This window comes from Acomys minous, assembly GCF_964271855.1.
Source record: "Acomys minous genome assembly, chromosome: 11".
NCBI lineage: Eukaryota > Metazoa > Chordata > Mammalia > Rodentia > Muridae > Acomys > Acomys minous.
Window position 1 is genome coordinate 77,261,868 of NC_140492.1, and position 25,261 is coordinate 77,287,128.

General features: G+C 40.8%; 1 protein-coding gene and 1 pseudogene across 2 annotated transcripts; one reads left to right on the plus strand and one right to left on the minus strand.

Moving 5' to 3' along the window:
• Positions 1 to 1,587: 1,587 nt before the first annotated feature.
• On the minus strand, positions 1,588 to 4,616 carry LOC311608070 (peptidyl-prolyl cis-trans isomerase A-like; annotated as a pseudogene). Its single transcript has 3 exons — positions 4,609 to 4,616; positions 1,965 to 2,338; positions 1,588 to 1,778 (listed from the first exon to the last, which is right to left on the minus strand). The product of its transcript is annotated as a peptidyl-prolyl cis-trans isomerase A-like (transcript).
• A 14,473-nt stretch (positions 4,617 to 19,089) lies between these two features.
• LOC311608974 (small ribosomal subunit protein eS28-like) lies at positions 19,090 to 19,422 on the plus strand. The gene has a single exon (XM_084801656.1). It carries the CDS (start codon positions 19,113 to 19,115, stop codon positions 19,320 to 19,322), a length of 210 nt encoding a protein of 69 aa, XP_084657782.1. The 5' UTR covers positions 19,090 to 19,112; the 3' UTR covers positions 19,323 to 19,422.
• The last annotated feature ends 5,839 nt before the right edge of the window (positions 19,423 to 25,261 follow it).

Below are 25,261 nucleotides of genomic sequence, written 5' to 3' on the forward strand. Positions count from 1 at the left end.
ATAAGCAGCCAATTCTATGCTTTTTAGCTATCAAGCTAATATCATCTTTGCTGTCAATGTGATCAGAGTCCTGAGAACTTTGTAATCTAAAGGAATCTGAGTATTAATAAAAATGACAGAGATGACTAGTTAGTCATAGTCAACAGTAAATACACATTTGCCCCAGTTATCCTCTCTGGCAGCATGGCACCATGGGTAGAGACAGTCTGGTATCAGGCACAGAGGACAAGAGGATGTTTCTGTGGAAGATGAACATGTAAGAGACTGACCTCACCATGTTTCAGCAATGTGAGACAATGACTCTCCGGGTATCCAGTTTGAGCCCTAAGAGAGGGTGAAACATTGGGAGCAGTTTTGCTCACTGGTCAGTATACCACAATCCAGGGTTGAAGTCACCTGCCATTGTGCTCAAATCTTCTGGAACTTTGGGGAAGTGCTGGTATGATCTGAGAATCTCTGTTTTTCATAATAAGTTTACACATGTTAAATGTGTCACGTCCTCCCGCCGGCAGGAACGACGCAGACACAGGATCCTTCTCAATCGCGCTTTATTGGGAGCATCCTTGAAGATGAAGCGAAAGACCCCGAATGCCTGTGAGCACGCCGTTTAAATACTGTTTGGACGTGGCGTGTCAAAGTCTCATTGGTTACATTTGGATGCCTCATTAGCCTGCCTCATTAGCATGCCCCATGAGCATGCCCCATTATCATGCCCGCAGTCGAGTGGGCATGTTGGAGTGCTTCATTTGCATACCCCTGTTTGGGAGGGGTGCATTGAGAGGGCTTATGTCTGTGCATGTGCGGGAGTGGTAACAGTTGCCGTCTCAGGTCGCCACCATTATCGGGTGTGGCCGCGCCTTACAAAATGCCGTATTCAGCAGATCTCTGACAAGTTTCAGGTTTAGCATATTTGAGTTACATGAGCTTTGTATCTAGTTATCTGCTCTAAACTATACTTTGTAAACATAAAATAGAATTTTATGATCTCATTATATGTTTGACTTTGAAAATAAAATTAATCACATTGGTTCTTAGCATGACTAAAAATACATTTTGAATATGTTAAAGGACTTCATCATTTATAAGACCTTAATAATTAAAGACTAGGATTTTAGGTTTTATTCATATTAAGATGGAGCCCTAAAACCATAAACACAGGGGGCTAGAAAGATGGCTCAATGGTTAAGAGGACTGTCTGCTCTTCCAAAAGACCTGGGTTCAATTCTCAGCCACGACATGACAGCTCACAACTCTCTGTAATTCCAGTTCCAATGGCTCTGACACCCTCACACCAATGCACATAAAATAAAATAAAATAAATTATAAAAAAAACTTAAACATGGTCCATAAAAAGAGAGTAGAACATTTTCTTGTATGAATAATCACATCACATTTATAGGGTTAAATATGCTTTTTTTCCTATTTACTTTTTATTCATAATCATAAACTTAACTCTGCAATCCAGCTAAACTTGGAGAGGAATGAGGACAATATGGAACATAAAGAACTTCATCAAGAGCAGAGATTACAGGGTACTGCAAGCAGATGAGGTGGGGGGCTCTCCTGAGCTACAGAAGGAGAGGTCTGATGGGTAAGATACCCGCAAGTCAAAAGAATTACAATTGTCCACAGTCTGGAATGGTGACCTTCTTGCTGGTCTTGCCATTCCTGGATCCAAAGCACTCCATGGCTTCCAAGATGCTCACGCCTTCTTTCACCTTCCCAGGGACCACAGGTTTGCTACCAGCCACCCAGTCTTAGCAGTGCAGATAAAAAAACTGGGAACTGCCAGGCATAGTGGCCCATACCTTTAATCCCAGAACTGGGGAGGCAGAGGCAGGTGGATCTCTGTAAGTCCGAGGCCAGCCTGGTCTACAAAGCAAGTCCAGGACAGCCAACCAAGGCTACACAGAGAAACCCAGTCTCAGAAAATCAATAAAATACTATAAAATTAAAAAAAAAACAGGGAACCACTTGTGTTTGGTCCAGTGTGTGCCACTGACAAGATGCCAGGACCTGTATGCTTCGGGATGAAGAGTTCATCCTCAAATTTCTCCCTATAGACGGGCCTGCCACCAGAGCCATTATGGTGAAGTCACCACCCTGGCACATGAATCCTGGAATAATTCTGTGAGAGGAAAAACCTTTATATCCAAATCCTTTCTCTTCAGTGCTCAGAGCACGAAAGTTTTCTGCTGTCCTTGGAACTTTGTCTGCAAAAAGCTCAAAGGAGATGCAACCCAAGGGCTCGCCATCAACCTAGATGTTGAAGAACACGGTGGGGTTGACCACGGCTACAGCAAGCAGCGACAGGGGACAGTGGTGTCTGCAAAGCCAGCTAAACAAGTTTTAAGGCAGTGATTTTTAGGATTCGAGTATGAAGGTAGAGCATAACAATCTAGTTTTAGCATTGTAAACAAATCACCTGCGTGCCATGCTGGGTCACAGGAGAAAGCGGAGCCTGAGGTCAGGGCAGGGATGGGTTCAGACAGGAATGAGTGAAGACGCCGAGTGAAGTTTGGAACAGAAGGAAATTGTGGTGGGAAGTGCGTAAGAATGAGATTGGTAGAAAGGATTCCACACTTAAGACAATTCTGGAAGAGTTCTCCCAGCATGGGCCACCAATTCTATGTTTAAAAATAAGAAAATAAGATAAGAAGAAATAAGATGCCAGGCAAAATGTATTAGATGAGGAATTTATTAAATGAACATGGAGAGAGAAGGAATGGGGGAAGGGGTACCCCAGCGAGAGAGAGAGAGAGAGAGAGAGAGAGAGAGAGAGAGAGAGAGAGAGAGAAAGAGAGAGAGAGAGAGAAGAGAGAGAGGGGGGAAGAGAGAGAGAGAGGGTGGAGATGTGGGTCTTTCCTTTTATATACTGGTCAGGGCCACACAATGGCAGCTAGGCAATGACATCACAGATAGGCAGACTGAGGCAGACTCCTAACATACACCACACCTAAGTAGGACTTAACAGTGAATAATAGATGATTAGTAGAAGACAACAGATGGTTTAATTAAATGCCTTGCACATTCTGGATCAAAACTGGGTAGTATCAGCAAGCAAATCATTGCTGAGGGAATTGCAAACAATTTAGGACTCATGCTAGTCTGAGACACAGGGAATTATAACACCAAGAAAGTAAAACTGAAAAAGGCAGGAAGACTCGTTTATATTGTTTGTGTCATTTACAGTCAATGCAGATTACTAGTGACTTAAGGGAAACTTCTGTAAATTATAAATTACATATGTCATATCATGGACAAATTCTATTTTAATAAATAACCTTTTTTAGAAACTGGGTCATACTGGGAAAATGTTGTGTTCCATAATGATATGCAATATGAAGTTCAGGAAAGTTCCCAGCACTTATATTTAGATATCTTGATGCTGAAGGAGCTTCAACTTAATGGCTGTCATTTTATTATGGACTGTTAAAGATAATTGAGATGTGCAGATTGTCAGTTGCCTCATGAATGGTTCTGTTCTTTTTTTTTTTTTTTTTTTGAGACAGGGTTTCTCTGTGTAGCCTTGGCTGTCCTGGACTCACTTTGTAGACCAGGCTGTCCTTGAACTCACACCGATCCACCTGCCTCTGCCTCCTGAGTGCTGGGATTAAAGATGCACGCCACCACGCCCAGCTTTTGAATGGTTATATTCTTAAGTATCCTTGACTGTGCTTATGGTCATGATTGATTGCCACATGGGCTTTATTTGGCCTTCTATGTTTGTTTCAAAATTAAACAAAAGATGAGAAGCAGAGTAACTAGAAAAGAAAAAGGTTAAGGAAATGGCATATTTGAAATATAATATTGGATTAAATTTATTTCAGTTCAATATCTAAAGTTACATAATTTAATATAGTTCATGAAATATGTTTGTCTGATGTGTATGTAATATTGGTTCAATAGAGTATCTAGTCTATTATTATTGTGTTTTTAAGATTGATACTATATTTTTAATTTTAAAAAATTAAACTATAACTACATTGTTCTCCCATTAACCTTTCCTCCCTACAACTTCTACTTTGCCCACCTCCAAGGACCTCATTATCTTTAGATGTTTTTCTTTTTCATCTGTACCAAATATAAAGTGTTTGTGCAGTTTAATAAAAGACAGCAGCTGTGAGAACTAGACTACACAATGACTGTGGCCTATAATGTGTATAATTTCATTCCTAACCCTATAGATTTAAGAAAATGACGGATAATACACACTCACAGCCCAGTGGCAGAGGTGGCTCTGGAGAGTCTCTAAGAAGAGAAGGACAAGGACATCTCCAGCATGAGAGATAAATTGTGTATGCCTAAAATGACGTTGACGTTTTGTTCCTTCCTCAAGTAGCAGCAATGTCCCTGCTTCTGAGCAGGACAGTGACTTTGCTCATTGCAAGAAGAGCTTAGCGTTAGAGCTGAAAGAAAGCTCCACCTAAATATGAGGCAGGTGTCTGAAGAGCAGTTTCAGCTTAGAGGTCAGCAATGTGAAGAGCAGTAAAGAAAGGAGGCAAAAGGTTGCAAGGTGACTGAGTGGTGTCCTTACTTGAGCAAATTAATACATCTCCTTGGTACATGGTACAGTTACTGATCTAGTAAATGCCTTTTTCTCAGTACCTGTCCATGAGCACTACCAGAAGCTTTTAGTTGGCACTGCCAGAAGTAGACATTTACAGTTTTACCTCAAGGATATATTATCTCTCCAACCCTGTGTCATAACTTAGAAGGGATGTTGATCATCTGTGTCTTCCGTGATATATCATATTAGTGCACTGTATTGATGATATTATGACAAATGGGCCAAATGAGCAGGAGGTAATAACCATTTTAGACTTATTGGCAACATATGAGCATCAAAGGATGGGAAATAAATCCAATCAAAATTCAAGGGCCTTCTAACTCAGTGAAATTCTTAGGAGTCCAGTGGTGTGGGCTTCAGAGACATTACTTTCAAGAGGAAGGAAAAGTCAGTGCATTTGGCCCATCCAACCACCAAGAAAGAAGTACACTGTTCAGAGGGCCTATTTGGATTCTGGAGACAGCACATTCCTCATCGGGTATGTTACTCTGGCCAATATGTCAGATGACTCAAAAGTTCCTAGTTTGGGGGCAAGTGATGCCTTGCAATAGGAGAAGGCTGCTGTACCAGTTGCATCATATGATCCAGCAGATCTGATGGCACTAGAGGTGTCAGTGGCAGACAGGAATGCTGTTTGTGGCTTTGGCAGGCCCTTGTGGGGAACCACAGAAGGCACTTTTGGGATTTTTGAGCAAGGCTCTACCACCATCTATGTCCAACTATTTTTCCTTTTAAAAACAGCTCTTGGCCTGCTACTCTACCTCAGAGGAAACTCAACTTTCGACAGTGGGACAGCAAGTTACCATGTGGCCTGAGCTGCCCATCATGAGTTGGGTACTATCTAACCCACCCAGTCATAAAGTAGGACACACACAGCAGCAACCTATTATCAAATGAAAGTGCTATAGATATGATAGAGTCTGAGTATGTTCTGAGAGCACAAGAAAGTTACATGAAAAAGGTGACCAAAAGCCTATGGTTTCTACTCCTGTACAATGCCCTCTGATGCCGAGTATGCACTTAGAGCCTCATGAGGTGTACCCTATCATCAGATGGTAAAGGAAGAAAAGACTATGACATGGTTTACTGAAGGTTCTGGATGTCGTGCAGGCACCATCCAGAAGTGCACAATTGCAGTGAGAAAGTGTAAAATTATGAAATATAAGATGCTTGTTTGTGTGCCCAACCTTGCTTGCCTAGAACCTAAACTTCAGACCCCAGAGGTTTTTCCCAGTTCTCGGAACTGCTAACCTCAAGAGTTCTTCCCTAGTTCCCAGAATAGTTACAGGCAAGTTCCAAATATCAGATGTCCCCATATGGTTTCTAGTAACCATTCTAGGGACCCACACTCAAGTCCCCACAAGAGGTTTCCCAATGCCAGATGTCCTAATGTCCATATGGTTTAACTTGATAAGCAACCCCACCTGCTTTGCAGTTTTTGCCTTTAAAACTAGCCTGTACCAGCTGCTCTGGGTCCTTCGCCTCTCGAGTGGTGAGGGACCCTGACCTGTCAGAAATAAACCTTTGCTTTTGCATAAGTGCGTTGTGTGTTTCAAGTGTTCTCTCGCGGCGACCCCCTTCCCGAGTTGGGTGTTAGGGTCCAACAGCAGCATTACTATTCTTTCTGGTACAAGCCTGAAAGACACCATCAAAGAGAAATCTTCACAGAGGGCAGAACTTCATATAATACACATGACCATACATTTTGTTTGGAAGAAGAAATGTCTAGATGTGTGATTCTTCACTGATTCCAGAGCTGAAACCAACACATTGGCTTGATTGTCAGGGTCTCAGAAAGAGAATGACTGGAAAATTGTTGAGAAAGACATACAGGGAAGAAATACGTAGATACATTTCTCCAAATGTTTAAAGGATGTAAAGATATTTATGTCACATGTAAATGCTCATAAAATGATTACTTCAGCTGAAGAAGAAATCAATAATGAAATAGAATGATTGATTCTGTGAACAGTCAGCCTCATTCCCCAGACATTCCTGTCATTTCCCAATGGGCCCATGAAAAAAGTGGCCATAATGGCAAATGTTTACATAGTACCTTTCATGCACATAATTGCTTCTGCCAAAACCACCATCCATGGATGTGCAACAGTATTCCACGCAATGTTGCTTCTGACCAAGGAACTCGCTTCAAAACAGAGAAATGAGGCAGTGGGACCACTATCATAGATTCTACTGGTATTGCTATGTCCCTTGTCACCCTGAAGCAGCTAACCTCATAGAAAGATGGAATGTTCTTTTGAAAATACCATCGCAGAGCAAATTAGGTGACAGGCAGCTGAAGAGCTGGAGGCTGGAGAGCCTCCAGAAGGCTGTGTATCCTTTGAGTCAGCATCCAATATATGGTATGGTTTGTCTCATAACCAGGATCCATGTGTCCAGGATTCAAGGGGTGGAAAAGGGAATTGGTTTAATCGCTATACCACTGGTGACCCCTTAGGGAATGCTTTGCTTTCTCTTCCTGTGACCTTAAGTTCTGCTGGCCAGCAAGTTTTAGTTCTAGAGAGGTGAGTGCCCCAACCGGGAGCTAAAACAAGCGTTCTGTTGAACAAGAACCTCAGACTTTCCCCTGGTCAATTTGGACATCTAATGCCCTTAACCAAAAGGATAAGAAAGGAATAATAGCACTAGGAAGAGTGATGGGTTCAGATTACCACGGGGAAAGTCGATTGCTTCTCCAAATGGAGGTAAGAAAGCTTATGTATGTCTGGATCACAGAAGACAGTTTTCTCAATGGTTTTCAACCTCCGTAATGCTGGGACCCTTTAATACACTTCTTTAGGTTGTGTTGATCCTCAAGCATAAAATTATTTTCACTGCTACTTCATAAGTGCAATATTGCTATTGTTATGAGTTGTCATGTAAATATCTGAAATGCAGATGGTCTTAGGCAATTCCTGTGACAGGGTCCTTAGATCCCCAAAGGGTTTGGAACCCATAAGTTGAGAACCAGTGATTTAGTGAATTCCTTGCTACTAGAATGCCTTGTGATTAAAGGCAGTGGAAGCCTACAACAGCTTAATCCAGGTGGGATGACAAAGGGCACAGAGCTCTCAGGAATGAACATATGACTCACTCCTCTATGAAAAACACCAGGATCTGCTGAGGTTATGGCCAAGGGTGGAGGAAATACAAAAAGGATATTAGAGGAAGGTAGTTACAGATACACAGCTAAATCTATATGACCAATTGCAGAAAGGAGTTTTATAAGTGATATGAGTGTTCCTGTTATATTTTGTTAACAATATGTTTGTACAGATATTTGTGCATTCTTTCCTTAATTTCTTCTTCATGTGATGTAAATCAAGTAAGAGAATATTAATGGTTATCACATTTAAATTTGAGATACTAAAAGAATGTCCCTCAAGGACATTGCAACCTATTCTAACATTATAATGGGTTTACTGTTGTACAAAAGATACGTATATCACATTAGGCATAATTAGGGTCTGGTCTAGTATATAACGTGTGTGCCTTGGACTTGGAATAGTTAGTTACATCATAGTTAGGCATTATTATGGCCTGGTTATTGTTTTCATTGGAAAATTAATCATGGCATTAAAAGATAGACTGTGTGTCAAATTGACCTGGAGTGGAATTGTGATGGTGTGATGGCTCTTTTTAGTTGTCAACATTATTATATCTGGAATTAACTATAACCTGAAAATGGAGGGACACACCTGAGAGGGCTTACCCCCACCTTAATTAGAAGTGCAGATATCTACATGTAATCCAGAACTTGGAGGTAGGAAGAAATGCCCTTAATCTGGATCTTGATTGGGGGGGGGGGAGAACACACACCTGTAATCCAGTTGTTTTGAATTAAAAAACCCAAGGCTACACCTTGTGCTGGAAAGCCTATATAAGACATAGAAGAAGGACATTTTACTCTTTCTTTGCTTGCTCTCATTTTTCTAACCAGTTCATTCCTTCACTGGCATTAGTGCTTACTTCTTTGGGATTCCAGCCTATATGAAAGTTGTGCTGAGACATCTAGGCTCCTGCAGCGAGCAACTACTGGACTCTTGGACTTTGCCATCATAGATGGCCATTGTTCAACTAGCTGGACCACAGACTCTAAATCATTCCAAAAATACCCTTTCTATAAATTGAGAAATTGATTCTATCAGTTCTGTGATTGCATAGAACCCTAATAATACATTGGGTATATATAGAATACCTTTTAGAGCACTTTGGGTCTCATAATAATCTCAGCTCAGCTATAAATTACTTTCAATATATTTTTATGATTGAAAAGGAAAATTTTAAACTATGAATATGTTGGTCCGAACTCTATATGAGCCTTACAAAAGTCTTATTAAACATTCAGGTACACCATAGGTAGAAAAGCAGCCAAAATGTCCACAAATCCCAATGGATGGTCCTTGGGAACTGCCTCAGTTTCCTGACCAAGAGAAATAAGCAGACACTCATCACCAAGCCCAATAATCTGAAGCCCACAACTCCTTCCACTATTATGGGCTGATTCACTACCAGGACTGCGGGAGTAGAGCCCGAGGCCAATGGCGAAGGGGTCATGGTGGTCATGAAACACAGACAGGGTTTCCTGTTTAATGTTGTTGAGTTAGCAACTCTTAGTGGGAGGTCTTAGTAGGAGGTCTCTGTAGGGAAGCAGTCTCAGGTTGTAAACATCTAGGAGGAGGAAGCTGTAGTCCATGTTCTCTGTCAACATTTGCACCTTGGCAAGAAGGCTTGCCTTTTCCCATGAGTCTGAGGCACTGGGGTCCTTGCCAATTCATTTAGGACTTCACCTGCTCCCCATAAGCGTCAGTGCTCTTAGCTTCTAAACCAGTGGTTCTCAACCTTCCTAATGCTATTACCCTTTAATACCTTTCCTCATGTTGTGGTGGTGACATCCAACCAAAAAGTTACTTTCTGCTGGGGACGGGCTACGTGGCCAATGTTCAGCCATCTTGTCAGAACCTAGGTTCCTATTTCTCCAGAAGTCTGCCATTCACCAGAAACTAGCTGACCTTGTCATAGGTCAGCAGTTAGACATCTGTTGTGGTTTATTGTGGGGGCTGGTCATTCCAGACACCCGAGCTACTCCTTTTCCAGTGGGACTACTGATAAGATCAGATTAAGGGCCAGCTGCCTGTGAGCAGCAGTTCTGGGAGCTTTTTCCTGACTAAGCAGATCCTTCACGACTTCCCTGGAATTTCTCTCCTGCAATTAGCAGCTGTAAAGGTAGATACCTACCTGCTGGAGCATTCCAGAGTTAGGTATCCACAGCAACCCTTGCTTACACAAATACCCATGCCTCTGTGCCTACATAAACTCTGTAAAAACTCTCAATAAACGGGGTTTGATCAGAATACAGACTTGCCCCTTTCTTCGTGTCTAGTGTTCTGTCTCTATACAGGAAAATTCTCCTCCTGAGCGTTAGTCGAACCCCCGGGGCAATTTTCATTTATACTTCATAATTAAGCTTGCTACTGCTATGAATCACAATGTATTTTCTGATGGTCTTAGGTGAGTCTTATGAAAGGGTCATTTGATATTCCAAAGGGTCGTGACCCACAGGTTGAGAACAGCTACTCTAAGCCATTTCTCTAGCTTCTACCTCCTCCAAAGTCTCCCTGTATAGCCCAAGCTCATAGGAACTCACTGTGTAGTGAAGAGTGGCCTTGAGTTCACTATCCTCCTTGTTAGAAACTGCTGAGAAACATAATAAAATCAAAACAGCACTGCTACAGTTATTTTTATATAACTAGGTTTGTTTCTCAGTTTCTCTCTCAACTCAATTATCACATAAATAATTGAGATTCTTTTAGGTTTGTTCAATAATAAGCTGTACAACACAAGACCTCAGCAGTTACTACTCTATTCTTAACCATGTAAGCTAACTTGGTTTCCTCCCAGAGTGCTCCCTGGAGATGCTGGCACTTTGTACCTTTCCCTGCTCCAGCCGTTCTTCTGATCTGTCCTGGATGGTTCTCATTGCTGAATTTCCTGTTTGAATCCTCCAATTCCTTCTCTCCTGGCTGGCAGGAATTCCAGCCTTATTCTCTCTCTTGTTCAGCAATTGACAGTAAACTGCTTTTACTGGCATGTCAGGGAGCAATTGAGATGAGATTCTCAAAACAAAGCTTGCAGCCAGATATGAGTGGTACAGAAATCCACATTTGAATTGCACAGTAACCTTATGCCTACAGAACACTTTAACAGCTGCATCACAACAAAGTCAATAATAACATCTCTGTAACTGTGAACACTGTACACACTCAACCAGAGGTCAACACCGTTATCTATTTTCCAACTGAGGGAAATTACACACAACTTGTATAAAACTGAGACCTCTAGAAAGATCTCCTTCTCTTAGTGGGGACTCCAGGAATAGACTAGAGATCTCAGGCTGCTGAGGTGCCAGGGCTTTTAAACTTAGCTTTGCTCAGTCATCACAGACATAATGGGCATGTGACACCCGGTGATAGTTGTCTAGACAATAACACATTATGGCAAAGCTCAACGTTCTCCAAAGCCTGTTGTGAAGTGGATGACAGGGACACATTTCTTGCTTGGAGACAGGGCATAGAGTGATTTCTTATTTACAATGTCACAAAAATCTAGCAGAAAGAATCTATTTTGCATCCACAAATCTGTGTTTCATGAGAAAGAGAAGGCAGGAACTTCAGTTGTCCGTGGATTTTCAGAGGGAGTAAAGACCACCAAACTCACCACTGTCAATTCCCAGTGGCAGCCTCCTCTTGTGCAGGACAGAATTCTTGCCTGCCTCAGGAATTTTTAGTTTTATAGATGCAGACTAGAAGACAGTATGCACTTCAAGTGTGTAATGGAGAAGGTACATTATGACTTTTGTTTCTTTTGTTTTCCAGAATGCTGAGGAAGATTACCAACTGTGATTCTCTTCCAACCAGGAAAACGGGCCATGTCCACTCCTCAGTAAACATTAGAGGAATCTGTGGAGGCACTGATTGAATTAAAAGAAAATGTAACCAGCCTGGCGTGCTGGTGCACTCCTTTAATCCCAGCACTCGGGAGGCAGAGGCAGGCGGATTGCTGTGAGTTTGAGGCCAGCCTAGTCTACAAAGGGAGTCCAGTACAGCTAAGGCTACACAGAAAAAGCCTGTCTCAAAACAAACAAACAAACAAAAAAGTAACCGGTTTGGTTGTTTTCCTTAAGGTAAAATACACAAAAAAGTAAACATTATACACAATGTTTTCTCATACATTTAAACAATATTTACAGTACTTAGTGAGTCATTCCCCTAGTTCAAATAAACTGTAAAGTTGTTTCAAATTTATCTCCATTGCACATTTTCTAGTTTGAATATGGTATTCACATCATTGTCACCCCTCTTCTGGCCCCTTCATCTCTAACTGCATCCTCCTCACTCTCCAATTTCTTGACCTTTTGAAATTAATCTTCTGTGTGCATGAGAGAGAGGGAGAGAGAGACTGATTGAGACTATCTCATGTCATTAGCATGTGTGCGTGTGTTTAGGAATGAACAATTTTGACAGGATGACAAAGTAGTTGCTTCATCCCTGAAGAAAACTTCTGCTCCTCCTGAGCAGCCCGTGACTGTCTTTGGCTCTTCATTTACGTATGGGGTCTTCTGAGATTTGCCCATCCACATTGGCAGTTGATGTCATGCTGACACTTTTAAAATCTCATTTAGGTAATTATATTGTTGAGATTTCCTGTGTGCAGCTTTCCTCTAATACACTGAAGGCAGGATCTCCTAGAAAAGGCCCTGATTCCCTGTCTCTTACAAGCTTTCTTCCTATTCTTCCTACTCTTCCTAACCTTAGCTATAGAAATTGCAGAGTAGATGTACTCACTGGAGTCAAGCACCCTACAAACATGTATTTTCTGACTCACTGTGGATTGCTGTAAACCATAAAAACTCTACACACAACAATATCTGTCAGTCTTAAAATACAAGAAGTACCTGCTGTGCAGTGGTGGCGCACGCCTTTAATCCCAGCACTCAGTAGGCAGAGGCAGGTGGATTGCTGTGAGTTTGAGGCCAACCTGGTCTACAAAGCAAGTCCAGGACAGCTAAGGATACACAGAGAAACCCTGTCTCGATAAACCAAAACAACAACAACAAAAACAAAACAAAACAAAAGAAAAAGAAAAAAAAACAAGAAGTACCCAAGATCTACACAGGGAGAGAACAGACAGAAACTGGAACTACATTTATTTTAATGTGTATTCACTTTATAAATTGTTATCTTGACATCAAGACTTGGAACAGCTTTGTGCCTTGTGTCTGACTTGAGGTATCCTCATAACTTGTCAATCACGCGGCTCTGCTTTAGTTATGGACTCTATTGCTATGAGAAAACACCATGGCCGAAATCAACTTGGAGAAGAAAGTTTTCTTTCATTTTCCTCTAAAGTCTACTGCTGAGAATGTCAGAGCAAGGACTCAAACAAGCTGGGGACCAGGAGGCAGGAGCTGATGCAGAGGCCATGTGGGGCTGCTGATTACTGCTTGGTCTGCCTTGCTTTGCTCAGTCTTCTTTCTTATAGCATCAAGTACATTCTCATAATATCAAGCCCCAGGTGACAGCACTCACACTGGCTGCATCCTCCCATACCAATCACTATATGGAGCAGAGGAATCCCTGAGGGAGGGAAGTCCTGAGTTAATGTTCATTAAAAAAAATATTTCATTTAATTTATGTGTGCTAGTGTCAGATCTTGGAGTTACAGACAGTTGTGAGCTGCATTGTGGGTGCTGAGAATTGAACCTGAGTCCTTTGGAAGAGCAGGTAGTGCTCTTAACCACCGAACCATCTCTCCAGCCTTGTGAATGTTCATTTTGACAAAGCTATGTCCATGCTAGGGATTCCAAGATCTTAGACACATGGGATATTTAACAAAGTTGTATACTTATATGGACCAGGCTCGAGAAATGGCATGGCTTTCCTTAGGAGTCTGAGTGTTTATGAAAGATAGCTTCCTCCTACATGGTGTTACACCTTGAAAATGGCCACCTACAGAGAACTACCAGGGTGGCTAGCTAACCATGCTCCTGATTCTTAATACACATGATGAAGTTCTGAGTTGTGGAGGATCAGAAAATTCCCTAGCTTTACTGTACACATGTCTCTGTGTCAGTCTTTCCTGGCCCAGCCTGCGGGGTTCAACTAAAACTTAGGAGGAAGTTCACCTGTTGAAAATGCAAGACACAAAGAAGGAGAGCAAGTCTGATTGATCAAGCTCTCAAACTTTATTAGTCAGGCAGCAGCTTTTAGTATTCAGAAGGCAGGGAAGCATATTGCTATAGCAACCCAGCTGCAGGCTTTTCTCAAAACACAGGGAATTCCAGGCAGGGTCATAATGTCCTGCCACACAGGGTATCTTGCTCTTTCTTTGTCTAGTCTAACTGCTAAACCATAACAGGGTTGCTCCATCTCTATCTGTCTTTAGTTTAACTGCTGAACCACAGCAGGGTCAGCTAGTTTCTGGTGAAAGACAAGCTCTGGGAAAAACAGAGACTTAAAGGTGCAGGCTCTGACAAGATGGCTGAACATTGGCCATATGGCCTGTTGTCCCCAACACTTTCCTTTATTTCCTCATAGCTCCTAGTGAGGGTTTCAGGACCCAAACCATGCAAATCACGGTAAAACACTCTCTCTCTCTCTCTCTCTCTCTCTCTCTCTCTCTCTCTCTCTCTCTCTTTCTCTCTCTCACACACACACACACACACACACACACACACACATACACACACACACATTCCTCTTGGGTCAGGGGTTTGTCAGGTTGTATAATGTAATATTCATGTTCTGTATTAGCTTAGGTTGTAAAAGTTGATTACATGGGAAGTTCAAGACAAATAAGGTTGGTTGTTACAATGATCTTCTCAAGACAGATTAAACAGGTTGACCATACAGTAGCCTATTGGTCCTAAATCTTAAGTGACCCAAACGTATATTTTGCACTTGCATGTGAAGTCCAGCAAAAGTTCTATTCTGTTAGCATATAGGAGATAATTTTATAATGTATCCTCACAAGGAAGAAAATAGGTGTGGAGGCATCAAGTACAACTCGGAATCTCGACCTTTTCTCCAGCTCTACCTGCACTCTTTTTCGTGTAATGAAATAATGAGAACTGTGGTTCTCAAGAAGGCTCACACTGGTGCTCTGCAAGTGCAGATCTGCGATGACAGGTGCTTATCTTTTCCCCACATAGGGTTTGCTCTCTGTTATTAGTGATAAAGGCCAACATCCAAATGGATATTCTGAAAGTCAGCCAATGCAACGTCATGCCAGGCCCTAAAAGAGAACCTTGACTTGGAAGAAGAACTAAACATGTGCAGTGTTGTGGTGTACGTCTTAAGGATAGGAAAATAATAGTACCACAAGTCATTTCCTTTACTATGAATCCTTAGATGCCTTTTGGGGGTCTGATAAAACACCATCATCAAGACAACTTTATTTTTATTTTTTTTTTAACATTTATTTTTTTTTAATTAATTTATTCATATTACATCTTGATTGTTAGCCCTTCCCCTGTTTCCTCCCATTCCTCCCTCCCTCCCACTTCCCCCCTTCTCCCCTCCCCTATGTCTGTGATTGAGGGAGACTTCTTCCCCCTATGTATGCTCTAAGATTATTGAGTCTCTTCTTGGTAACTTGCTATCCTTCTTCTGAGTGCCACCAGGCCTCCCCATCCAGGGGACATGGTCAGAAAAGGGGCACCAGAGTTCACGTGAGAATCAGATCTCACTCTCCACTCAACAGTGGAGAATATCGTGTTCGTCGGCTAGGTCTTGGTAGGGGTTCGAAGTTTACTGCCTATTTCTCCTTGGCTGGTGCCTTAGTTTGAGGAGGACCCCAGGACCCAGATCTGCCTGTCATAAAGTTCTTCTTGTAGGTTTCCAGGACCCTGTGGGTCCTGTTATTTCCCCATTCTTCCATGCTACTCTCGCCTAAAGTCTCAATAGGATGTCCTCTCCTCTGACCCACTTTCTTGGTAAGTAAGGTTTTTCATGGGACGTATCCCTTGGACTAGTGTTTTGATATAAGTGAGTATATACCGTTTGTCTCTTTTTGCTTCTGGGTGAACTCACTCATTATGATAATTTCTAGGTCAGTCCATTTGTCCACAAATTTCGGGAATTCCTCGTTTTTAATAGCTGAGTAATACTCCATAGTGTAAATGTACCATAGATTCCATCTTACACCCATCAGAATGGCTAAGATCAAAAACTCAAATGACACCACATGTTGGCGAGGATGTGGAGAGAGAGGAACACTCCTTCACTGCTGGTGGGAATGCAAACTAGTACAACCACTTTGGAAAGCTATCTGGCGTTTTCTCAGAAAAATGGGAATAGGGCTTCCTCAAGACCCAGCTATCCCACTCCTTGGAATATACCCAGAAAATGCTCGAACACACAACAGGGACATATGCTCAACCATGTTCATAGCTGCTTTATACACAATAGCCAGAACATGGAAACAGCCTAAGTGTCCCTCAGTAGAAGAATGGATCAAGACAACTTTAAAGACAGTTTATTGTGGTTCACAGTTCCATGGGATAATAGCCCCTCAGAGCAAGGGCAAATAGAAGAGAAGACGATTAAGATGCTGGGGCATTTGAATATTCAACTGTGGACACAAAGCAGAGCAAGGCACTGGAAGTCAGGCATGCCTATGAAATCTCCGAACATGCCTTCAGTGCCATCCTTCCTTCAGCAAGGCTGAACCACCTCAGCTGGAGACCTAGTATATAGAGATGAAACATCTGAACATCTGAAGGATTGATCACAAAGCATCAATTTATATACTATTTTGAGCTTAAATGCTGTATATATTAGGTCTTATTTGTTACAATCTCAACCTACCCTCTTAACTCATCCTTGAAAAATCCAGGCATAATAATATCAAAATTATTAATAAAATACTCTTTAAAATACAAATGTGTCCTACAGTATGCTTGCTAAAGCATGAATCCTGTACTTGAGTTAAACACTGTTTTTCTCATGTAGGCATAATTCAAAACTTTAAATTTAGAAAGTAATTATAGAAAGTTGACGTGATAAACAATTTGGTTTATAATCACTCAAAATCTACTAGTCAGGATGCTAAGATTTCAGTTTACTTCATGATCATTCCTATGACCACCTTCCAACTGCTTTACTTTTAAAATTGACATACCTGTACCTCCTGGGTTCCCCCACCCCAGTTACTATCTTTGGAGTCTTTTGTTAGCATTTGTCACACTGAACACACAGAAAATAATCATGTTACATAGGAAGTAGATTTTGGCCTCTAAAGCACTTCTTATATGTCTAACTTCTGTCCTGTGCCACGTACCTAAACTGCATTTGGGAGTCTCAGTAAGCAAAAAAAGAAAAAATTGGAAAAGATGTGTGTTTTTAAAATATAAAGTAAAAAGTGCAGATTTTCTGTGTACTTATAGAAGGGAAAATAGTAGACCAGAGGAAGAATTAGCCCATATTGGTGGATGGTAATTGCTCCAAAATATGTGACAATGTGGTGGTGATTACAATGAGGTCTCTGAAATTAAGAACCTCTGTGACACACTGGCCACATTACATACAACAAAAGTTCAGGAAGGGCCATGTGACCCTATGTTAGGTGTTAAAAGAACGTAGGTGCTGCTCTCTGTGAGGAGTCCTTAAGTGATTACATAGCAAAGCCTCAGCTGCCCATCATCATGTTTCTGGACAAAGACTTTGTAAGACCATGTTGAACACTAAAGAAGGAGTCTGTCCCGCAGCTGCACTTGTTCTCAACAGCAGCTGTGCTTGCCATGGAGCAGTTTACTAAATATCTCACAAGCAATTCCTCTTGGTATAATTTTCATGGGTCAAGTTCTTAGCTGATTTCCTGCCTTGTTGATGAGCTATTGAGCCTGTGACACACAAATCCACACTGGAGGCCTTTGCTCTGGTAGGATTTAATCTCAGTTATGGGTGAAAGTTACAGCGGAAGCAGTAGCTATATTGGTTTCTGTCTCCAAACACTGAAAGACTCCATGGGGAAAAAATAGAACAACCCCGGATTTCAAGAATGGTATTGTATCCTCAGAGTATGATAAGCAGAAAAGAGAAATGCGATTATCCATTTTTCCATTAAAAACCGTGGTTAGTATCAAAATTATTAGGAAGAGTGAACATTACTGAATTATAATTAACTAGAAACAATTTTACATTAATTAGTATTAAGCAGTTTGAGGAACTTTGCAGTGACCAGTAGAAACAGGGAAAATGTTTGGAAGCTTTAAATAAAAGGGCCAATTTCTTGAGGCAGTAAGTTAAGCTTTAGATTAACAACTGTATGTCATTTTCTTTTTCTGTGTGGCCCTGGCTGGCTTCTAACCTGAGCTGTTCCTACATCTGCCTTCCATGTTTACTTTTGGGTGTGCAGATACATGCTACAGTGCTTGCCTACGCTTCACAAATTGCACTAGGCCCAGTGTGGTGAATTTAAGATTTGATCATCAACTTTACATTCCCTAGCTACCATTTAAGAAGCCAGCATTTTGGAGTTCTATACCTGACATTCACAGGTCTAATTTTTACAAAAAATTTTTTGTTGTATGGTGTGTGTTGAGCTGAGAAACATATGTTTACTTGCTGGTATTTGGCTCTATTCTAACAGACTATGTCTTAAACATTTAAGGAGCTGAACTTTACACATAGGAGTGAAGCACGGCATTCCTGTGAGCATTTTCTCATGAAGAACACAGATAGAGCAAGAGAGTCCAGTCCTCACTCTATGTATGCTCAAGGGAGCATGGGTCCATGCATTTAAGTCACTTGACTTAGGACCATTCTTGCTGAGAATTAAAGTTGTAACCAAAAAGATAAGAAGAATAAATTTCTGTACTTCTTTTTAAAATAAAAGAAAGTCAGAGGACATGTCCTCCGACTCAGTTTGTCCTGTTTTGCTCCAGTATCCTCTAGAGTATGTTTATCCCGGAAAGAAATTCATCTTCTTTCCCAACACTCCCTAGAGTCTGCTCTTTGGTTCCTAATTCCAGTGCATTAAATCCAAACTTCCCTTCTCTCTGTGCCAGTCAGTAGAGTTCAGACAGACACATGGGGGAGAGCTGGGAAGGATTAGGGCCTAAGGTGAATTATTCAGTTGAATATTCCTCTGATTCTGCAATCTATATTTTCTGTGCACATAATACTTTTCAATTAAAATTTGCGTAAGTACTTCCTTTGTAACATCCAAGGAGGCGTACTTTCACCAAACCTCTGTGAGAAATGTTCATAATTCACTGTCTAGAATGGAGATGAGATGCAGGGCATGAAGTCTTAGATCTTCATTCCTTTTGTCTTCAGATTCCTGACATTTCTTTACTTGATGTTGTCTAATTGCTGGTGAAAATCTTTAGATCTATGTCAATAAAAATTGAGATGAGTCTAATGTCTGAGAGGACATTGGATATTTGTACTAAAATAACATATTTTTCATTTAACAGTGAATATGGAACAACTTCTTGACTCAAGACCATTAAATGGCTCTCCGCTAGATCGCCGCCATCATGGACACGAGCCGCGTGCAGCCCATAATGCTGGCTAGGGTAACCAAAGTGCTGGGCAGGACCGGTTCGCAGGGACAGTGCACGCAGGTGCGTGTGGAATTTATGGATGACACCAGCCGCTCTATCATCCGAAACGTCAAAGGCCCCGTTCGAGAGGGTGATGTGCTCACCCTATTGGAGTCAGAAAGAGAGGCTCGGAGGTTGCGCTGACCCTGCTGCTGGGTCCTGAATATCCACCACTTAACCCATGGAATGACCTGCAACTGTTAAATAAAGCATTTGTATTTGTCTGGTTAAAAAAAAAAAAAAAGACCATTAAATGCCACAGTGTTCTAAGGAAGGGACAACTGCAGCAGGTGTCTGAGCCTCATCTGGGTCAGTCTGCTTAACTAGCTGCCCCATAGTTCAGTTTGCTCATTATAGACATGGATCCCTGTAAGCATATATTACCTTTCCCTTCATTTATTGTTATAATATTCTGTTGACAACACTTTTTATGATGCTGGGAGGATTTGTTAGAACTTGGTTTAAATCCTGACTGTACAGAATCAAGTTAATTCCTTAAAAAAATACTCAAACCACCAAACCTGAACTAAGAAAAGCATCTGAATTGATGCTCCAAGGTTTTTGTAATTAATTGAGGAAATTCTATCTGCAAAATATCTCCCCTGTTTTCTATTTTATAGTATTTGAATTCTATTCAATATATTGTATAGATTAAAGGTATTTGCTAATGTTGGATTGTACATATTCTTTTGTAATGATAAATATTCATAATTTGATGCCTAAATATTCATGTTTTGCTCATGACTTTCAGTTCTTTGCATGTTGCAATATTCAAGAAAAGGATTATAACATTTAAATGGCTGTTTTAAGACGCTCATTTTGTTTCCACATTGTTGTCTAAATTCACTTTGGTCTTCTCCTTAAACCATGGACATAATCGATCACTTCTCACTAAGACAGGGCTGTTTATGTAACATCATATCCCAGAGGAAAGGAGTCAGCCATTTCTAAGCATATTTTATAAAAGTTTCAGCTATGTGTCTCATGGTCATATAAAATTATGAGATTTTAATCCAATTTCTTAAAGCACCTATCAAGTAGCTTTCATACATAATCTGTATTTTAAGTGTCTATAACTAATCTGATAGCACTAAGACATTCTAATTTCTTTTATGTTTGTGTATTTGAGTATTAAATATCATGAACAAATTCAAATCACAGAAAACTCTCTGCAGCTTCATGTTTGTCTTTATAGGTTCCTATTGATCAAAAACAACATATGGATTATAAGCTTTATTTTACCTTAGAGTTGCAGTCAGCATGAAGAGATGTTAATGCATATGAAAATCTCTTTCTCTCTCTGTCTCTCTCTGTCTCTCTCTGTCTCTCTGTCTCTGTCTCTGTCTCTCTCTCTCTCTCTCTCTCTCTCTCTCTCTCTCTCTCTCTCTCTCTCACACACACACACACACACACACACACACACGAAAGGAAGACATAAGACATGTGGAATACCATCAAAAATACAATGGCATAGATGAGGGAGACACATACAAAGTCAATAACATGGATAGTATCTTCAGCATAATCGTTGAAAAGACTCCTCCTCTAAGGAAAGGCACAGTTATACAAAAACAAAATGCACACAGAGCACCAAATAGACAGGACCAGAAAAGAAAACCCTCAAGGCATATTAAAACACCAAGTATACACAACAAAGGAAGTTAATGAAAGGCATAAGAAAAAAATCCAAGTCACATATGAAGGAAAATCTATAAGAATAACAGCTTTTTTTTTTCAGTGAACACTGAAATCCAGCACAGCCTGGAGCAATGCAGGCTATAACAACAAACCTAAAATAATACACACAGCAAAACTATGGTGATTGAGGGAGAATAAAAAAACATTCTATGACATAAACAGCCTAAACAAATTATAATCAACAAACTAAACTCTATAAAGAAAATAAAGGAAGTATTTCTCCCTGAAAAGGGTATTGAGCATTGCAGAGAAAGACTGTAGAAAGAAATACCAAGTCTTAATTACTAAAACACAAACTACATTGAGAAGAAGAAAAACATCAAAAGTCAACAGGATTGCTTATTACTAACACGCACATTTCAATAATTTAAAATATCAATGGCTTCAATTCTAACATCAAAGGACTCAGACTGAATGAGAGGCTCAAGGAGCAAAGGGCCAGGGAAGGAGGGTGGTGGCACTTGTGAATAAATCTCAGTGCTCAGGTAGGACCACCGTAAGCTGCAGTCAGCCTACAGCGATGGCTCAAAAGAAAGAGAGAAACCAGCCTGGGTGTCAGGAGACGAGAGAGGGTGAGAGATGGTGGAGGCTGCTGAGCAGAGAAAGGCCACTGTTAACCTGGCCATGTAGGAAGCAAACAAGGGGCTGAATTCTTGTGCCTCACAATTCCTGGGTCACCTTCTGGGCTGCCTAAAGTTCTCCTGATTCCTTGAGGCAGAACTGGTTTCTTTGACAGCCCCTATGAGGTCAGCTGAATGTGAACAAAGGTGACTTTCTGAGGAAGACTGTCGCGAGCAGAGAGTTTACACTCAGAATCCGGAACAAAAGAGTCAGGCCAAGAGCAAGTGGTACAATTTAGCAAGAGAGGTTTATTAGCAATACAAAGGCAACTACAACAAAAGGCAGCGGCTAAGGCTCCAAGGCCAAGCCACCAATACCATTTCATTACACTCTTAAAACTATCTTAATTCTAATAGGAGTAGCATTTAGTATCTTATAATATCAGTGTTCTGGGAGCTTATGCCATTAGGGTATACGACCTGATATCGCGAAGTTCTGTCGAACAGGTTCGCTGCTGCGACTTGATTCAGTTCTCGGGTTGTTTTCTGACAGCATGTCTGTCTGCTCCGTCCTGGGAGAGCGCCCATCGGCTGGTAGCATTTTAGGTAATCATGGTGACAGCGAGAGAGAGAGAGCTAGCGAGCGAAGAGCGAAGAGAGCTGGCTGCTTCTTCTCAGGGTTTTTATACTTACTTTAGCCTTACCCTCTCTAATTCACACATCTAGCTTTCTGCGGCACTCTTATCACCAACTTGCAGTCCTGGCTGCTCCTAGGTCAGAACTTACTACTAAGGTTTTATCTATCACTCACACATCTGGTCAGACGTCAGCTTTTTGGGCTGTCAGCTATTTTCTACGCTGGGCTTTGAAACAAGCCCAGGCATGTAGCTGCTTCCTACACTGGGCTTTGAAACAAGCCCTGACATGTTTATTACATTCCACCCCCTGACACCTGAAATGATGTCAACATGAAAGGTGTCATCCTGGTTAGCCATCAATTGTTGGCTATTGATGGTTAAACAGTTGCCTCACAGGGCTGGGGTTTACAAAGTCATAATGACGCAAACTTCTAGTAATTAAAGTAAATGGTTTCCTTAACTTAGCTTCCATATGCAAACGTTTTAAAATTCTATATCTTCTATTCATTTCATACCATGTTTTAAAAGCTGCAAATTCTAATAACATTTTATCCATCATTGGTGCTATCAGGTCTCTAATTGCCCATGATTGTAAGCTATTTGGGGTATAAACATGTTTTACTGCACAACTACAATAATAATCTCCATATAATAACATTCTAGCTTTATAAGGGTCATGTCTTATCATTGCCTTACATAAACTATAATGAGTATGAGATCCTTTCATAATATAACAAGATAATAGGCTTGCTAACATATGCACTATTTTTCTACTGGGTGACTTCGCATATTATCCAAAGGGTGATGTACAAAATGATTCATTAAAAATAACAATTTATCATCATCCGGGGGGCCTGAAAGGAACATGGATGAGAATCTGTGTCGACAGAAATGACAAGATTCTTCTCCAATGTGTCCAAATGCCAATCCCATTCTATGTAGAAGATCATTGATTTGGTCAAAATGCCTGTGGTAGAAGTGTGAGATGAAAATGCAGGGTCCGTTGCGCTGTAATGGGTCACACCGTCTTCCACTGGGTCCTTTTCCGAAGTTTGGCATGTTTTCCTCTATTTCTGCATAATAAAGCAAATTTTGCAAGAATAATGACAACAATAGCAATGCCTGCTACCATTACCATTTCTTTAAACCATTCCCACCATCCATATAGTGGGGAACATATCCTATTTTCCTGCTTTGTTTGTCTAGCTGCTAATTACTTCTGCGTGTTGCGCTGACTTTCCAGTTCCTTGGTCAGTTATGACCTTACCATCTTCTGGCCTATAGGCTGCAGCTTTCCACTTCACTATATTATTAAACCATGCATTTGGTATATTCTTGCTGAACTCCTTAGTGCCCCACAGACCAATGGTCTGATCTGGGCCAGGTTCAGTGCCCTTAAGTATAAGACTGGGTGGTATCAACCAGGTTGGGTTTTCTGTATTCCCTGATCTCAGAACTTCTTCTGAGGCTTGGGATATACGACCCTGGGTTGATACTTTATTGTGTTTGAGAAAGTCTGACAGGTACCACTTCCAGTGAAGTACTTTGCCTTCCATGGGTTGTCCTGCCCAGGCTTCTCCTGGTGCTTTAATCCAGTCTATAATGGGCATTTCTGTTCGGATCACAGTTGGGTTATTCTTTATTAGTGAGTGGGCAGTTCTGCATGCCTCATATGTAGCCCAGATGGTCCTCTCAAATAGAGAGTATTTATTTTCTGACCATGGGAACTTTTTGCAATAAAAGCCAATTGGTGTTAATCTACTTCCTTTTGCAAAGATATTCCAATTGCCATATCCCTTTGTATACAATACTTCTATTATTACTGTATCTTCCTTATTAATATAGCCAAGGGATTGATACTGTCTGATGAGGTCAATCATGGTTCTGACAGCCTGTTCCTGTGCTTCTGACCATTTAAAGTCTTGAGCTTTTTTGATAATTTTGTAAAGAGGCTGCAGTAGGAGTTGCTGATAAGGAATGTGTTGGCGCCAGTAGCCAAACAGTCCTATCAGGTGCTGCACCTGCTGCTTATTTCTAGGCTGTTCCAGAGTATCTAGTTTACTAATAACTTCTTCTGGTATTTTAGGTCCTTCTGTGGACCAATGTACTCCTAGAAATTTTACTTGCTTACTAGGTCCTTGAACCTTGGTTTGATTAATAGTCCATCCTTTATCTCTTAAATGTTGTATTAAATTTTTTTACTGTGTCCTGAATTTTGTCTTTGTCCTGTCCATAAATCATCAAATCATCAATATAAGATACTAACTCCACCCCCTGACTATCAAAGTCCTCCAGAGTTTTCATTAGGGTGGTGTGGGCTATAATTGGACTGTTTAAATAGCCTTGAGGCAGTCTGAGAAATTTATATTGCTTTGATTGCCAGGTAAAAGTTGTTATTTCTTGTGATGCTGGATGCAATGGTATTCCAAAGAACATATCTGAGAGATCTATAGTTGCCATCCACTTTGGTGCTGCTTGTCTTATTCTTAAAAATATATCCTCAATGTCAGGTAAGGTTCCTGGCATTTTTGGACTTAATTCATTAATTTTTCTATAATCTACTGTAAATCTCCATTTGCCATTTGGCTTTAATACTGGCCAAATGGGTGAATTATAATTAAAGCTTTGGGTAGGTGTCACTATACCTTCTTTAAGCAGTTCCCTTAAGGTGTTTGTAATGTCCTCTATTCCCCCTTTTATAGGATATTGTGGGGTGAATGAGGGCTTAATTTCTGGTAACCTTACGGGTTCTATTTTTACTTCTGCTAAATTAGTGAAAAAATTTTTAATATTTTTGATTTGCAAAAATTTTGGAAAAAGCATCTTAATATGATCTATTCCTAAAACACTTGAGGGTGCAGTAAAGCTTGCCATATCTAACTCATATTTTTTACCAAATAAGTCTACTGTTACCTTAATAACTGGTACTGTTTTAGTTGAATTTACTCCTTGTACCTGTATATTTTTAAATCCTTTGTTTTGGTTTGGGTGACAGTTTATAATACTGATTTGACTTCCTGTATCTAGTAGCCACCTTACTGGTTGTAATTTACCATTTATATCTATTGGGAAGTTAACAAATGGTCTGGAGTCTAGGTGCTGCCATTCTGGTTCCGTTGCCATTGTCTGACTTGTGCTTGTGGGTAAGGAGCCCTGCGGCCTCTGTAGCCTAAAAAAGGTCTTGTCC